General features: G+C 42.4%; 1 protein-coding gene across 2 annotated transcripts in view; it reads right to left on the reverse strand.

The window, feature by feature from the left end:
• The window catches only part of UNC13B (unc-13 homolog B), a 580,491-nt gene that overhangs the window by 325,239 nt on the left and 236,950 nt on the right, over positions 1–18,302 (reverse strand). For both annotated transcript variants that reach the window (XM_040336017.1, XM_040336018.1), the window contains one exon: positions 1,065–1,367. In XM_040336017.1, the coding sequence (XP_040191951.1) occupies positions 1,065–1,367 (303 nt within the window). The remainder of the gene's footprint in view (positions 1–1,064; positions 1,368–18,302) is intronic.

The following is an 18,302-nucleotide window of genomic DNA, read 5'->3' on the forward strand; positions in this document are numbered from 1 at the left end:
CGTACCTCCCCCTCCATCCTGTATGGTGATCCACGTACCTCCCCCTGCATCCTGTATGGTGATCCATGTACCTCCCCCTCCATCCTGTATGGTGATCCATGTACCTCCCCCTGCATCCTGTATGGTGATCCATGTACCACCTCCTACATCCTGTATGGTGACCCATGTACCTCCCCCTCCATCCTGTATGGTGATCCATGTACCTCCCCCTCCATCCTGTATGGTGATCCATGTACCTCCCCCTGCATCCTGTATGGTGATCCATGTACCTTCCCCCTCCATCCTGTATGGTGATCCATGTACCTCCTCCTACATCCTGTATGGTGATCCATGTACCTCCCCCTCCATCCTGTATGGTGATCCATGTACCTTCCCCTGCATCCTGTATGGTGATCCATGTACCTTCCCCCTCCATCCTGTATGGTGATCCATGTACCTCCCCCTCCATCCTGTATGGTGATCCATGTACCTCCCCCTCCATCCTGTATGGTGATCCATGTACCTCCCCCTCCATCCTGTATGGTGATCCATGTACCTCCCCCTCCATCCTGTATGGTGATCCATGTACCTTCCCCCTCCATCCTGTATGGTGATCCATGTACCTTCCCCTCCATCCTGTATGGTGATCCATGTACCTTCCCCTCCATCCTGTATGGTGATCCATGTACCTCCCCCTCCATCCTGTATGGTGATTCAGATACCTACCCCCTCCATCCTGTATGGTGATCCATGTACCTTCCCCTCCATCCTGTATGGTGATCCATGTACCTCCTCCTCCATCCTGTATGGTGATCCATGTACCCCCCCCCCCCCCTCCATCCTGTAAGATGATCTGAGTACTTTCCACCCTGCCCTGTAAGTTGACACAAGTACCTTGCCCTCCCATGCACAAGCTTATGAAAAATGCACACCCACTGCATGGGTAAATTCCAGATGGTAGCCATTTATGTAGCATTCAAGTACACTAGGCAAAACTGAAAATTATTTCATACCTTTCGAAAAACCTTAAAAGTATTTTATATCTTTGCCTAAAGTTCAGTTTAAATTGGCAGTGTGCCACCTACCTTGGCCGTCTCTCCACAAAGATATCTTTGGGTTGCTCTAGCTCTTGGGGTGGTTTGGTGGCGACTATTTCTGGCTGTGTTTCGGTTCCCTGAGGCTGCGTCCTGTCGGCATCCCGGTCGTTGAACCATTCCTGGTCAGTCTTCCTCTGCTTGGGGGAGGGACGGAAAGCGAAAGTGGGATCTTGGCGCTCTTCCTCTAGGTCCAGAGAGTGAAGGCTTTCATGGTAATGGTCAGATTCGCTCAGCTGGGAGCTCCCCTGGCTAACATTACCGGAGGAGCCATACCGGCTACTCCCGGCAGGACTGGAGGTAGAAGAGGGAAAAATAATTCACAGTTATTTATGATACAAGATAAAAGATAAAAGGAAAACAGACAGAACTGATGAAAGGTAAGAGCAGAACACTGAAAATGTTTAACAGGCCAGGTTCAAGTCAACTGGCGATCATTAACATGAACTGTTAACCCTTTGATTTACCATCAGGATTTCCATCCCCATTTAATTACTGATGCAATTTATCACATAATTAGCTGATTTTAGCGCAACATATATTTTCTTATTCTCAAGTCAACTTATATTTCTTCATTTTAATGGAATCTTCAGAATTTCCTTACAGGGGTTGTAAAGGAAAAATTATTTTTCCCTAAATAGCTTCCTTTACCTTAGTGCAGTCCTCCTTCACTTACCTCATCCTTCCATTTTGCTTTTAAATGTCCTTATTTCTTCTAAGAAATCCTCACTTCCTGTTCTTCTGTCTGTAACTGCACACAGTAATGCAAGGCTTTCTTCCTGGTGTGGAGAAAGCCTCTCGAGGAGGGAGGGGGCGAGCAGGAGAGTCAGGACGGCCACTAACACCCCACACCTTTCTCTAACTGCAACGTTGATAGCGTCCTGACACTCCTGCTCGCCCCCTCAAGAGGCTTTCTCCACACCAGGGAGAAAGCCTTGCATTACTGTGTGGAGTAACAGACAGAAGAACAGGATATGAGGATTTCTCAGAAGAAATAAGGACATTTAAAAGCAAAATCGAAGGATGAGGTAAGTGAAGGAGGACTGCACTAAGGTAAAGGAAGCTATTTTTTTTTTTTTTTATCCTTTACAACCCCTTTAAATGATCTTTAAAACTTCTAACCTCCCTCAGTACAACCTAGTTATCGGGAATCATTTATCTGCTTCATCACAACACATTTGTATGTTAAGGGCTGCACTATTGATGTCCCAAACATGTTCAAAAATAAGATGCCAAAATGTGTAATAAACTGCCAATATCCGACGGGAAATGCTGACCTAGCATTGCCCAAAAAGCAGAACCAGAGACAGGCAAGTAGCCATTTAAATTGTTACTGAGCATTTTGGTTCCCTACTAGTAGAACGTTAGCAATTAGTGTGAACAGAAGTCCTTACGATTTTCACTGACTGCAGCTTTTCAGAAAGGGAACTCAGGAAAAAAATAATCTGGTCCAGGTCAGCTATTTAGCAGATTACTACCACCTTTAAAGCCGGTTTTCCGCACCACTTTTATAGAATGTCCAGTATCCCATTGCCGTAAAAGCTTGAGTAATCTTTGACAATTCTCCTAAGGATTCTCATAGGGAACATCATTCCCCAGGCTCTCTTTCAGTAAAACCTCAGATCTGGAACTACCGTAAGCTCCTACAATGCACTAATTTAGTGAGTGAGTGAGAAACTTATATAGCGCAACACATGCAAACTGAATCGCCACTGGGCGCTTGGTATCCATTCCCTGGACCCTCAGAAGAGATGGGTTTTGATCTTTCTCCTGAAGGCCAAGTGGTTTTCTTCCAACCGGATGCTGGTTGGTAGAGCGTTCCATAGTCTGGGTCCTTGGACAGCAAATCTTCGTTCTCCTTTGGACTTGTATCTGGTTTTGGGTATCCGGAGTAGATTTTGGTTGGTGGATCGCAGAACGCGATTGGCGATGTGAGCTTTTAGTTTTTCTCATAGATATTGGGGGGCATTTCCCAGAATAAACGTATGAGTTAGACAGAGTGCATTGAAAGTGATTCTGTCTTTTACTGGCAACCAATGAAGGGATCTCAGTGAAGGCGAGATTGATTCCCATGGTTTTTTTTCCCAGTCACAAGTCGCGCGGCCGTATTTTGAACGACCTGCAGGCGAGTGATTTGGTACTTTGGGAGTCCGAGATAGAGGGCATTTGCATAGTCAAGTCTGGAGTTGATAATTGTTCCCACCATAAGTGACATTAAAGTCCCTTCTATTGTTCCCAGCCTCATCTAAATGTTTTGGTTTGTTTTTGCTGCTGTAATTTGGCTTCCTTTTAGAGGGTGGCTACGTTCATTTGCCACGATCCACTCACTCCAGAGATGGGCTATGGCAGGCCTGGGCAAATTGCGGCCCCAGGGCCAGCCATCGACACCTCCACTGTCCGCAGAGATGTCCATGTGGGGAGCTGCAGAAACTAGAAGGAGATAGCGTGGGGAACTGGTCGGTACAGCGGGGGAGACGTCCTAATGCTCTCCTGCCACTCTGCTAAGCAGCCAAGTTCTCCCTGTTAGGTAAGGGAACGTTCTGGACAGCCGCACTCAAAATAAATGTCTTTATTGTAGAAACGATGATAATCCAAAAATACAAGCCACAGCAAACAGCGGAACACAGGATTTGACGCATTTCACACTTTCAACAGTGCTTATTCATAGCTATGAATAAGCACTGTTGAAAGTGTGAAACGCGTCAGTTCCTGTGTTTTCGCCGTTTGCTATGGCTTGTATTTTTGGATTATCATCTTTTCTACAATAAAGGCATTTATTTTGAGTGCAGCTGTCCAGAACGTTCCCTTACCCAACTCCTATATGCCTAACCTGCACCTGCTGTTTCCACCTTGAGGAGAGCTCCATTTCCAGACACCCACCTGGAGCGGTGATTTCTTTTCCCCCCCAAGTTCTTCCTGTGTTAGCGTCTGCATGCTGCAAACACCAGGAGCCATGCCCCAGTTCTTCACTCCAGGTCAGGGCCTGCAGAAATCCCCTCTGTACCAATCTCAGGCTCTCTTTTAGTCATAGTGCTTTTCAGAGGGCATTTGATAGGCAGTGAGGTGGTGTTATAGAGCCTCCAATTTAGCCCTACAATGCCAGACTACTGTGCTGCAATCCCGTGTATTGCAAGCAGTTGTGGCACAGCCCCGTTTAACTCAATGGGCAAGCTTGACGAGCGGTGCCACTTGTCAAACACTGCTCTCCAAGAAAAGAATGCAGCCGCTGTGGCATGTAAACAGCAGTACAGTAAAGAATTGTTGGGTGGCTGGGGGGTTGGGTGGCGTTAAAACAGCAGCTCTGCCACCCTTTTTTTTTTTAACCACCTGTCTGACCCCTCGTCTGAAAGAGACCTATTCCTAGTGCCAGGTGTTTGATTTCTATGGCCCAGATTCACAGGTGTGTGAGTGTGGGTGCACATTACCCTGCAGTAGAGTAACTATTGTACGCTACGCCAACGCAGCGCAGAGAGGCAAGCGATTCATTCAGCAAGCCAGTGCTCCCAACGCTGTGCCAGCGTGGAATGGGATTCGAAGGCGTACACCGGCGTAGGTGGAAGTGGGCGTGACCCATGCAAATGATGGGCCGAGCGCCAGACAGATACGCATCACGAACGGCGCATGCGCCGTGATGTGGACGCATCCCCCTGCGCCTGCTCACAACCACGTCGGAACAACTGCCTAAACTACGCCGGATCACTGCGTATGGCGTGAACGTAACCTACGCCCAGCCAGACACACGTCCAACGTAAAATACGCCGGCTTGTGTTCCCTGGTGCAGACCTTTGCATGTCTGCTGCTGGGTTGCACCTCCTTTATGGGGAATAACTTTACGCCAGACGTACAACTTACGCGCACCTCACGTAGTCTGCGTCGGGCGCACGCAGGTTCATGAATCGCCGTATTTCCCTCATTTGCATGTTTGAATGGCTAATCAATGGGAGCGGCACCATGCACCCAGCCCAAATGTGCGCCCACCCTACGCCGGCGTAAGCAAGCTACGTCGGCGGGGTGTAGCCTGGTTTTAGGCGCATATCTGTTTGTGGGTCTGGCGCACAGATACGACGGCGCACATTTGCACTTACATCAGCGTAACTTGTTATACGTCGGCGTAAGTGCTTTGTGAATCTGGGCCTATATGTTTAGGTACTTACGGACATTCCAAAGTCACAAATTAATATTTGCCCTCCACAACAGTCCCAGGTTCTATAGTGTTGTCCCTTAGGAAAATGAATTGCTCACCCCTGGACTGTGGGTTTTGTAGTGTGCACGAGCACAATGTGTGCTACTTATTCCAAACAAACAGAAGTAAAAAAAGGAGAAAATTAGCTGCAAACAATGCTGTTTGTGAGACAGAAGAACGAGCCATGTATTGTCTTGGAAAAGTTGAAACAGACACCGATTGCCTTGTACAAAGTGTCACATTAAGCCAATATTTATGGGAGATGCGACAAGCTAAACAACGTTAATGGGAACTCTAATGTGCACTTTCCTTGACATGCATGAAATAATCAGCCTGACGGATGCCACATGACGCATAACCTGATTTCTAGGGAGAATACTAATTGGATGTTGTTTCTCTGGTATTGGTAGAAGAATATTAAATGGGACCCTTTAAGTTTGGTCCGAGGGCTAAAGTTGTGAACCACTGCATTACTATAAAGACACGGAGCAAAGAGTCACTTTTCTTCTATTGAACTGGCAAATTTCATATAAAAATTGTGTTCAAGACAGAGAAAATATCTAGATTTAGGTGCCCTGTCCTACAAATTGATACCTAAAATGTTCTTCTGTAGTGGCAAAAATTGATAGCCATACTAATAAAGGTTCAATGCAAAAAGTCTCTATCCAGTATAAAACATTTCCAGTTTTCTGCTATTTCCTTATGAACATTGAATTTTTTTTAAATGCTATAGCACGTCACGAAAAAGCACACAGTGTCGTTACTAACCCAAATTCAAGATGTATTTAAATTTTTTTTTTTTTAATTTAGAAAATTCAACACAAACATGATAAACCATAAAAAAATTAAAATAAATAATAAAATCAGTCTTTTGTTTGATCCTGGATCTGCTAGGAGGAAAAAAAAGACATTGGGTTGCAAAGGGCACCAAGAACACCAACGCAGAAAATCTCGTTTAGAATTTCAAATGTGACTTACTATCACCTTTCCGAGCTTTGTCAATGCTCAGAGTTAGCAGAGTTCAAAAACACTGAATGAGAAATATCTCTAGAGCATGCTTTCTTGGTACCAGATTTGTCATTAGTTAACCACAACTGAAAAAAGCACAGATAGGACTTCACACTAATGAACACAGGAAGCTCCTAGACGAAGGGAAATTCACATTTATGGCAGCCCACAGGACATGTCCTAGAAAAGTATGTTAATCGGAAGTTTACATTTTCTAGTGAAATTGGCTCAAGACTTTTGTGGTTTTGTCCTGTGGTTCCATCATGAGCAACATATCTACAGCCACAATCACCAGCAATTTCCTCCACCTGGTTCTTGATGGAGGAAAGGGCTGAAGGATCAGAAGGAAAAAAAAAAGAAAGACTAGCTAGCTAAAGGTCAGTTTTCACTAAAGGGATTCTGGAGGTAAGAGCACAGCTATGTTCATGACTTCTATAAACAAACAATAATACGCCATCTATGACCACCTAGAGCTACAGGGAGTCTTAAATGTTAATAGCAGGTGAATGGACTACGTTAGAATAAGCACACACTGGAAGACAACAAGTCTAGGTGCATTATAAATGGCTGATTCATGGTCACCATTTATTATGTTCTACCAACTGGCCTGTTCATCATGCTTTTCAGCTTAGCTTTAGGTTTCTCGGCATAAGGGGGCGTGAAGACTCTAGAGCTTGAAACGGCACTACATGTCTTCATTTCAGATGGATCTTGATCATCAATCGAGCTTGCTGAAGTTATTTCCAGACTTCTGGAAGCTGGCTCCAAACGGGACGATGGAGTGGTAGTCGAGCTTGCCACATCAAATTGGTCTTTATTTTGCTGTTTCTCTGAAAAATGTGAAAGCACCGTACTAGAGGAGTCAAAGCTAACAGAACAAAGACTAACTGTATCTTCCTTTGTTTGCAACAGAGCTGATCTTGAGCTGCTATCTACATTTTGAACAAGAAAGCTAGAACTCTCTGTCCTCTCAACCACGTGAAGATTATTCGCTTCACATTTCAAGGCCGGTGTCAAGGTAGTTTTGTCCTTTCCATCTTGACTTTGCAAAGCTGTGGACAATCCCATACTGCCAAACACAGAGGATTGGTTGTTGTGCTGCTTTTTTGCCTTCGAGTCTGTCGAGTCAGATCGGACGGAATCAGTGACAGAAGGCTCTGGAGTCTGAGTCTGTGTTATGAATAGTCCTGGTGAGCTTTCTTCAGTTGTTGGAGCAGATTCAGTAAAAGACCCTTTCAGAGATACACTGGAGGACTCTGGATAGAAAACAGAAGAGTCTGTCTTTGCGGCCTCTAAGGATTTATCCACTTGGTTATTGATGGATGAAACAGCAGCTTCAATGCTCAACTCTACATCGTGCATTTGATCTCTGTGATGAGCCTCAGGCTGGTCTATACTAATAACTGAGGCTTTGTTTGCTGGCTCCAAACTTTTATTTGAATACGGTTTTGATACATCTTCAATTTCTGTAGATATGCTAGACTCTTCAACCAATTTCATTTGCGCAGTATCCTCATGGTCACAAACTAGTGCTTTACCACCTTCATTATTATTAAGGTGCCCCAAGTCATTTTGACAGATGCCATCAGACTTTAAGTTATCAAGATTAACAGGTGTTTTTAGGATGCTACCATCCCTATTAGTGGGCTGTGCTGTGTTGGGCAATTTACTTGGTACCTCGGGAGATGATTTAAATAAGCCGAAGAAATCATTTGACAATGTGCTAGCCTGTGGAGCGGAAGGAAAGCCAAAGAACGAGCTTTTTTTGGAAAATGTAGATGATGCTTGAGATGTAAAGCCATAGCTAGGTGGATTTTTCTGAGGCTCACTTGAATTTCCAGAGAATACATTCACTTTTGACATAAAGCTTGAGAACATTCCTACGGAAGAATCAAATACAGACTTTTCTGGCTGGGGGCCCCTAGATGTATTAGCTGAGAAGGAAGGATCTGTGAGATTAGGAAAAGGTATATTTTCTTTTGAATGTTGCGGAGGATAAACGCTAGCCTGTGAAAAATCATCATCCTTTGAAATCTGTACTGATTTTTGCAAAGACATATTTTTAGACCCGACATTATAATCTGGCATATAATCCACAGGTTGAAGCAAAGCTTCTCTGTCTGAAAGACAACTGTGTGGTTCTTCATGAACATTGATCTCCTGCTCTGGAACAACAGAGACAGTGTTATCAAGATCATCAATAAAATGGGTTGCGTCCTCATTTCGATTAATGTTTTGATCATCATCTATAGTGTCATTAAATGTGGTTGCAATTGTGTTTTCAGAACTGTATGCATCATTATATGAACTGACTCCCACATCTAAAATTATATTTTCAGAATTATGTGCACCATTATCTGCACTGGCATCCACATCCATTTGGCTATCTATTGGGGGCAGAACATCAGAGCATGTCTCCATATCACCACCGACATCTTGGAAGGTCTCTGATATAGAGTCATCTCTGAAATCTGTTTCAAGTTGTAGGCCATCTTCATCTAGTGGTTGCATTACACCATCTTGATATCCCCACATCTCAGAATCTGAGGGTTCATTAGACTCATAAGGTTCCAAGACAGAGTCTTCCAGATATTCACCTGATTGAGACACTGAATCTTCCTCACAACGACCCTGATCCGATAGCCCAACTTCCTCAAACCTGTACGGTTCTAGAACTTGATCATCACTATAGTTACTCTGATCTAAAGCTGGACTTTCTATATATTTGCTTGTCTCAGACACAATATTGGCTTTAAACTGTGCTGGTACATCATTGCTATTATCCTTGTCAAAAATGGTGGCCTTATATGTAAAATTTTTCCTTTGGCTGGCTTCTGGCAAAATATCAGTTTCAGGGGCCTTATTGCTCGTTGGCATAGCTGGAGTAGCGGCTTTCTTTTCATCAAAAAGTGAAAAACCAAAAAAGCTAGAAATAGTGTTATTGTTCTGTATGGGACCCTGAGTAACATTAGACTTTTCAGAAGAGAAGAATGAAGGTAGCTTAAACAAGCCTTGCGACTCTGGCTCATTGGTTTGGGGTGGTCTTTGTACTGTCCCTGGCGTCGTCTCCACTTTCTCTGGTCTGCTAAAGAAAGTGAAAATACTGCTAGCTGTTTGAGATAGGCTGTCGGCTATTTGGCTAGTCTGCAGGATGGGCTGCTCTGGTTTTCTTTCTGGCTGGACAGCCGGTTCTGAAACCTTTGAAGACTGATTGCTAGATGACAGTGATGGCTGAGTCTTCTCTGCAGACCCTCCGGACAACTGACCAAATGACAGCTTGACAGGCTCTTGAGAAGGAAGGACTGAACTACCCCACTGATCACTCAAGGATGGGACTGAATCTTTTACCCCTTTTTTGGGAAATTTAATTTGCGACTGCCCAAATATAGGTTCACGGCCACAGGCACTATGCTCTGAATCAAGGAATGTGCTCTGACTATCACCTCCAAAGGTCTGCTGTTTCTTCAAAATTTTATTTCTTGGAGAATCTGCAGTAAATGGTCTTGCCCTTTCTTTGTCCACTTCTACTGACTTCCCAACATTTGTGAAGTCAACTGAGGAACTGGGTGTAATATCCCTGGAAGGCCTTGCAGTTGAAGTTTCAGATTTAAAGAGGTCACTTATTGAACCAAACATGGATGAAATACCTGAGGATTCTGTCATTTCGCGTTCTACTGGCTTATTAGGAATCTTTGTTTCCACTGAAGTAGAAGTCACATCACTAGAAGGCTTTCCAGTAATTGTTTCACCTTTAAAGAGATCACTTATTGAACCAAACATGGATGAAATACCTGAGGATTCTGTCATTTCGCGTTCTACTGGCTTATTAGGAATCTTTGTTTCCACTGAAGTAGAGGTCACATCACTAGAAGGCTTTCCAGTAATGGTTTCACCTTTAAAGAGATCACTTAGTGAGCCAAACATGGATGAAATACCAGGGGATTCTTTAATACCCGGTTCTTCCTGTTTATTAGCAATCTTCACTTTTTCTGAAGTAGGTGTCACACCACTAGTAGGCTTTCCAATCAAAGTTTCAGCTTTAAAGAGATCAGTTATTGATTCGAATATGGATGAAATGCCAAGGGATTCCTTATCACCAGGGACAGTTGTCTCTTTGCTTTTATCTGAACTTTCATTTTGACTAGGCTTTAGCTGTGATGGTTCTAGTGTTTTTGGAGCGCTCAGTTCTGATGCATCAGATTGCGTCTTGAAAAAGTTAAAAAATCCAGACGTTGTGCTTTTGTCGGTGACAGTTTTAGTACCGCTGCTATCACTTATGTTAAATATTTCAAGGGCGCTCTTCAGAATATTTTTTTCCGATTCATTTGAACGTGGGACTTTGGTATAATCAGGAAGTGGGTTGTGCTGCTGTTCATCCATATTTTTAACATTCCCCTGCATCTGAGGTCGTGACTGGCTGTGCATAGGCATGTCACGCACTCCATGCATAGAAGTCTTTTCACTATTAATTCTACTTGAATGTAAATCTTGCAAGGTACTGCTCTCTCTATGAAATCTGTCCCTGCTCCTGTTTGGATAACCAATGTAATCATCTTGGTTAGGGTTTGCATGCTTCTCTTTTACAGAATAATTATGTGCGCCAACTGTTACAGTTATGTCACTCGGGACAGAGGACCGACCTTCAGATGAGGAGGTACAAGGTTTATCACCTTCATTTTTAGCTAGGAGGCCCCCAAGAGAAGAAAATAAAGAGGATACAGGGTTAAACAGGGATTTCTTCAGTTCACTTTTCTCAGAAGATTTTTCATTAGTCGACATTGATTCTTCAGTGAGATTCAGCAATGAAGAAGAGGCTCTATGAGCGTCTGTGGATCCTGACGGAAGGGGTTTTGTATACCCTTGTACACCTGATTCCAGTCTTGTAGCATGCCACTGTGGATACATGCTTAGGTCAAGAGACTGTTTGTCAAGGAAAACATTGTCACCATCAGATCGAAGATCCACTTTCATTTTTCGAAGTTTGCGAGCAGAAAAATCCACAGGCTGGTCTCTCTGGCAGTGAATAGATTCTTCAAACATATGAGAGAAGGTCTCCAGGTTTAAGTTCATTAACTGATCGCTTCTTGGTAAAGAGAAATCAACGGGGCTATTTAATGAGTGGCTCTCATACATTTGATCTTCAACAAACCATGGTAGATCCCCACTGCCAAAAGGAACCTTAAATCCACAAACTATAATATCGTCCATTGCCAAGTAATCAGGTTCAATGTAGTCTTCATAGTCTAGGTATAGTTCCGTGTCTGGTTCACAGACATAAACATATTCACCTGTAGGATCAGTTAACAAGGAATACACATAGAACCCATCACTATACATGTAATATCCACAATCGCCATCTTCAGATTGCCACCACAACCCGAATTCTAGCAACGCCAACCATTCCAGGTATTCCTCATTTTCAAGACAGAACATTGAATTTTCATTAAAAAGCAAAGAATCTTGATCGATCAAGCTCCACAGAGAACGGTCACACTGTGAGGAATAACTCAAATCAAGAGGTAACCCATTGTTCAAACTACTTTCATCATTTTGGGCAGAGGTAAAGTCAATATCCTGTTTGTAGGATGTAACAATCAAACAAGAGTCCCTCGTGTTCAAAGGCACCTCTTCTAATGGTACAAAAGAAATCCAGTCATTATCATTTTGATCCTTCTTGCACAAATTAATGATAGCATTGGGTACTTCAGGAGACCTATTCATGTCATTAGCTTCAGTGCTTCCATGGGCATAACAAGCAAAGGACTCTTCCACGGGCAATTCTGAATACCAGTCTGGAACATCATACTCCCACTCATAACTTGTAAAGCTTCTTGATTCTTCCAGCCCTGTATGAGTATTTGAAATGGGTCCTTCACACTGATACAAACTATTTTCAAAGTCATCCATCCAAAACAAACCAGAATCTTCAGTTTCTGAATCAAACTGGACAGAAACATCACGTGAGCGGCAAGCTAAAGGTCTAAGTGGTTGATCAATGCTGATTTTATCACCACCATTTTGTTCTAAACCATTTGTTTGCTTTAAATTGCTTTCATTTTCTTTCTGAGCAGGCAAAAAAAGCTTGAGCTTACTGAATATTCCAGACTGTTCTTCTACAGAGCCACTACCATTACTTTGAACTCTGCTAGATACAGATTCTTTTTGTTGGGGTCCTACAAAGCTTGTAGAATTTTGTTTGACATTTGAAAGATTATCAGATGATGCGACCCTAAACAACCCTGAAAAGAAACCTCCCGATTTTTTATCCTGAGAACTTCCACTTTCTTTGACAAATGTTTTGTTTTCTGCATTTAGGTCGTCAGTCGATGAAAACCTAAAGAGCCTGGAGATAAATCCCTTAGCGTTCTCCTTGCTTTCTTCAGCACTAGGACACGTGTTTAGTATATCCATTTTGGGATTTTTTTGTCTACTATCCATTTCAGAATTATGCACAGTCTTTTGCATTAGACTAGTTGAACCTTTTTGCTCTTTGCTCTCGATTTCATCTGCCTGCCGTTGGAAGATCATAGGGATGCTTTCTGGCTTTTTACTCTTGGTTAAAGGTTGTTTCTCATTATTTTGAAGCGAGTCCTTGACAAATACTTCACCTAATTGGGCTTCTTTATTAAAAAACGTCTCTGATTTTGATTCATTAGTAGCAATTTTATTCATTTCATCTGTTGAGAAAACACTTTCAGAAGATGCCATTCTAGGTAATTTTGAAACAGCTGTGCTGCTCTCAGATTCTTTTTTGCCCACTAAACTGAAAGAACTGAAAAAGGGAATGTTAATTTTGCTTAACCCAGAAGTATTATTACGAAGGTCTGTTTCTGATTTGAAGCTTTTTGCGTTTTCCATGCTACTTGTATTACTGGTTGAACTATCCGATGACTGGAAAAAAAGCTGACTGAAGGACTTTTTCAAAGGATGAAAGAATTCTGTCGTCTCGGGTCCATTGGATGGTTCAGAAACATCATTGGCTACTGGCTTGTGATCACAACTGCCAACATCTATAGTAGGCTTTAAATTATCTTCGGATTTGGGCAGAGAAGAGTCCAGTTCAGCAGATTTTACATGCGTTCCTGCTACATCACTGGGGTCTAATTTGTTGACTAGTTGAGAAGTACTGCCATCCATTTTAACATCAACAACACCAATTTTATTATTTTCAGAAGAAAAGTCAGTTTTGTCCAAGGATGGCTTGCTAACTGAGCATACAGGGTTTGTTGTATTTGGTGCTTCTGCACTTTTTTCGGGAAGTACCTTTTGAGAAACATTATCAACACGCTTATGAGCATACTGGGGTGAAGGAAGATTGCTGGGAGATGAAAGAGAAGCAGCAGGGGTTGTTTGAGATTGGCTGAAGCTTTCTTTGTATGTGTTGGCTTCCTGTCCAGGTATGTTCCATCCACCAGACAAGTTTGATTTTTGCCCATTTTGAAAGCCAAGGTTCTCACTGTTGCTTTTCTTCACATCACTGGTCCCCATGTTAAGACGAATGTTAAATATTTTTGATATCCCCCCAGTTTTGGGAAGCTGTTGTTTCTCAGGAGCTGAGGAAACAATCTTTTCTACCGATGTGGTTATGTGTTTTGCTCCAGAACCAACCTTCTGTGTGAATGAACTAAATAAGGAGTTCACTGTGTTTTTAATGCCTGACAGATCAGGAAGGGATTCCGACTTCATTTCGTTATTTGAGCTTCCCCTATTTAGGTCATTAGTCAGGTCTTCTATTTTATCATCTTCAGGATTTTGTTTCTTCACAGGACCACTACTGTTTACATTACTGACTGGTAAGGTGTGAAACCTATTAATCTCTTCCTCTTTTTCAGCCAAGTACTCTGAAACAGATTCAACTAGACACTGCAACTCATCCATCGTATCTACATATTCTTCACTTGGTTCCTCAACTGGAGATAACTTAAGACTATGCATCGAGCAGCCGTATTTACCACTATTTTTATAATGCCCGTGTTTTAAATCACCTGATCCCGAGTTAGGAGAATTTAGCGTGAACCCATTAGAGTAAAACAAGCTAGGACCACCCCAGTTTTGTGAAAGCAAGGCTAGTTCTTCCAACTCATCCCCAGAAATTGGTGAGGACAGTTGACCATCTGAAGCACTACTGTCATATTCCTCCAAAGTATCAAGTGAAGAACTGTGACCTATAATGTCTGGCTTCTTGTCCAACGGTTTCTGACATATTTTAATCTGAATTACATCTTTTGGATCACGATTATAAGTTTGCTTTCCAGTTTTCACCAGCAAGCCATTCTTATAGGGTCGTAAAACAGGATACAAGGAGATGATGGAATCATCATTAGGCTCAAGTGATGAACTGGACCAAATAACATCATTTGTGCTTTCAACATCTCGCGATTTCCAAGTTTGCAGATCTGGGCTCTTGTTTGGTGCAACGCCATTGCTAACCTTTTGAAGGCGATGACGGGAAGATTTTTTTTTCCCTTTCCGTCTGTCAATAGTGTTATATTGTTCAGGGTAATGGTAAAACGATTTTGGAACCAAGTCTTGACTAGATTTTAGTTGCTGAAGACCTGACTGCATTTCCATGTCCAGATTTCTCTTTGATAGGTTGGCAACCTGCCAATTTTTTCGACTCTCTTTCAGGAAGTCTTCTATGTGCCGTTTGCCTAAGGTTTCACATTCATCTTCCCACTCTTTATCGACAGCTCTTGTCTCTACAGGAATGATTCTAATTTTATCTTTTCTAACTAAGGAGGGATTTCTACCATATGTATAAGGAAAAAAGTAAGGAATAGGGAAAAGGATGAAAGAAAAAAAGAAAGGAAAAAAAAAAAACACTGTTTACCAAACAGCTTACATACCAAATTATGAGAATTCATAACAGAAAAAGAAAAAGGAGGGAGCACTATAGAAAAAAAAAATCTGGTAATTGTAAAAAAAAAAAAATCAAACAAACAAAACCTTGCCATGAACACAAATTGCACACAACATAGTAATGTAAACTCTACAGGACTACATAGAGGGCACCATGATGTAATCATTTAAGTATTTGCAACACTGATGAAACTATATGGGGTTGGGATGGTAGACATGTGTCTAAGTTCTGAAGGATTTAGTGAAGTTTTTTAATATCCCATCTTCAACTGGGCAAAATCAATGACATTTGATGCAGTTTGCCAATAGCAATAACCCAGAAGGTTTTAATGTACCTACGGGAAGGATCAACAGGTAACATAACTATGTTAGGGAGAAGGCTGGAAAAAATAAAAGCTGCTGTGTTAATGCTACTGACAGACTGCATTTAAGATGATATTTTTTCTTTTCGCTACTTTAGGTCTACCCAAGCTTCCATAGCTGAATTCTGGTGCATTGCCACATTAAAGTGGAACCATGGGCCAAAATCAGAAATTGCATACTATATAGAGCAGTGATGGTGAACCATGGCACCCCAGATGTTTTGGAACTACATTTCCCATGATGCTCATGCACTCTGCAGTGTAGTTGAGCATCATGGGAAATGTAGTTCCAAAACATCTGGGGTGCCAAGGTTCGCCATCACTGGTATAGGACTTGGCTTGTAAGCAGCATTAACACAGCCTTTTAACAGGCCAAGCTGTCCAGCAAAAATAGCAAGTTGGAAGGATTGTGAGAAACCATATAACACTGCCAGTGGTGCTTACAAAAAAGACCACCTTTCAGAGTCCATCAGGATCTCCATAGACATGGAAATTACCTTGGAAGACGTTCAAATACCCATTAAAACTCTGAAACCCTGCAAAAAAAAAAAAGAAACCTGTTCCTAATTTATTTTGGCCACCTATTATAAAAGATTGCCAGACATCCTACCCCCCCCCCCCCCCCAACTTACCAAAACGTACTAAGATAAAGCTCCTCGCCATACCCCCTGGGCAAACTACTGCCCTATTTCTTTGATTAATATCAACAGTAAACTGTTAGCCAAGATAATTGCAGACAGGCTCCGTGGGGTGCTGCCAAGTTTAATTTCCAATGATCAAAAAGAGTTTGTACCAGGATGATGGGTAGGTGACATTGTTTTCACTTCTGCTTTACATTACACACCGAATGAATATATGTTCCTTAATGCTCCCTTTGCTAAATATGCAAAATGTCAATGCACTCCCCTTAGTTGGGATTACTTACACTTAAAACTGAAGTGCTGGGGGTTGGGCTCACCGCTGTTGAATTGGATTATGGCCTCTTTTTGTACTCGACAGTGTCCAATTGATGGAGTACAATGCAAGGATGTCTCTTGTCCCCACTATTCGCCCTGGCCATGAATCTTCTAGCTAATAGACTACAGCAACATGTCCACTCACCCTATGCACAGGGTGATAACACTGCCAAACAATCTTACTGCAGAATAAACAATGTTGTCGCCCTATTACAAGAAGTGGAAAAATAATGGAGCTACTTGCAGGATTAACAGGTAATGAAATGTTGTTACAGGGGGGACTAAAAAAAACCTGTTGGCAAACTGCATCATATATGTGATTATTTTCCCCATATTACATTTTAACAGGTAAAATTATACAGAAGATCACAGGACAGCAGCTGGCTGTAAACAGAAACATGGAGGCTGCCAATGTGGCAGTCACGCTAACCATCTGTCTTCAATACGTTCCTAGAGCAAGTCTGCAGATTAGGCTTTTGGAATTTACTTTCCTAATCTGCATATCTGCTTCAAATTGTTGACTAAGAGTATTGAAGCCATTAGATTTTCATAACACCCAAGAAACCAGTATTTCCATCTGGAGGTCACAATGGCAGCTGCCACTTTTCAGTCACTAAAGGCTTACTTTAAACTTAAATCTGCTAAAATACACTATGTGGCTAAATGCTTGTGGACACCTGACCATCACACCTAGCTCATTAGACATTCTATTTCAAAACCTGGAAGACCTGGTTAGTAATTGGCTTTCCAATCAACCCAAAGGTGCTCTGTAGAGTTGAGGTCAGGGCTCTATGTAGACCACTCAAGTCCCTCCAAAAAAAAAACTGTTTTGATAACACTGTGTGTGTGCACAAAGGCAAAGTCATACTGGAATAGAAGACTATCCCTAATCTGTTACTACAAGGCTGCAAGCACACAATTACTAGTAGTGGTGATGGTCTGGGGTCCACCAATATTTTGGCCATCTAGCGTTTAATGATTATCTTCCGCCTGTTTGAAAAACATTAAAAGTCAGAAGCTATAAATACTGTAGCTGCTGACTTTAAATAAAAAGACACTTGCCTGTCCAAGGATCCAGCATTGTCCAAACCAGGGCTGGTTCTTCGAGAATCTTTGGATCCCCAGCGCTGGCATGTTTAGTGTAGGAGTCTGGCTGTGACACCTTGAACCTTCACAGCCAGCTTCCTGTCCTGCTGCATGAATGGTCCCCACAGCCTCATAGGATCTGTGATGTGCCCCAAAAGGTTGTGGGCAGGGAGGGGGTGAGGGGCTGAACTTTTGGTGGAATTGCCTAGGCCAGTGATGGCGAACCTTGGCACCCCAAATGTTTTCAAACTACATTTCCCATGATGCTCATGCACTCTACAGTGTAGTGGAGCACCATGAGAAATGTAGTTACAAAACATCTGGGGTGCCAAGGTTCGCCATCACTGGCCGTAGGCGATCTGACCAAAAGTGGGAGCAGGTACCTACCAAAACTAGGTACCAGCACCCCCAAATTTCTATACGGGGGTTGGGGGGAGGACAAAAAGCATAACTTCCCTTTTAGGGTGAAGTTCCGCTTTAAGGAGTCTCCAACTTTGCAGTCCTAAATACACAACCCTTTTTATATTGCCATTAGGAAAAGACATCACGGTTTACCAACTGGACTTAGGATAGACTAGATTGTTTGTGGTTAAGGATCCTTGTTTTTGGCAATTTAAAAAGACCCTTGTTACCCCCAAAAGTTGGAATATTTTCCTCTGTAATTGGAGTGCTGGTAATTGGGACTTTGTCGAGATATTTTAGGCTGGCTTCTAGTACTGTAACTATAACTATATAAAATGAACAAAATATGAACAAAATACTAGAGTAGGCCTTA

The sequence above is a fragment of the Rana temporaria genome, chromosome 1, assembly GCF_905171775.1.
Source record: "Rana temporaria chromosome 1, aRanTem1.1, whole genome shotgun sequence".
NCBI classification, from domain to species: Eukaryota; Metazoa; Chordata; class Amphibia; order Anura; family Ranidae; genus Rana; species Rana temporaria.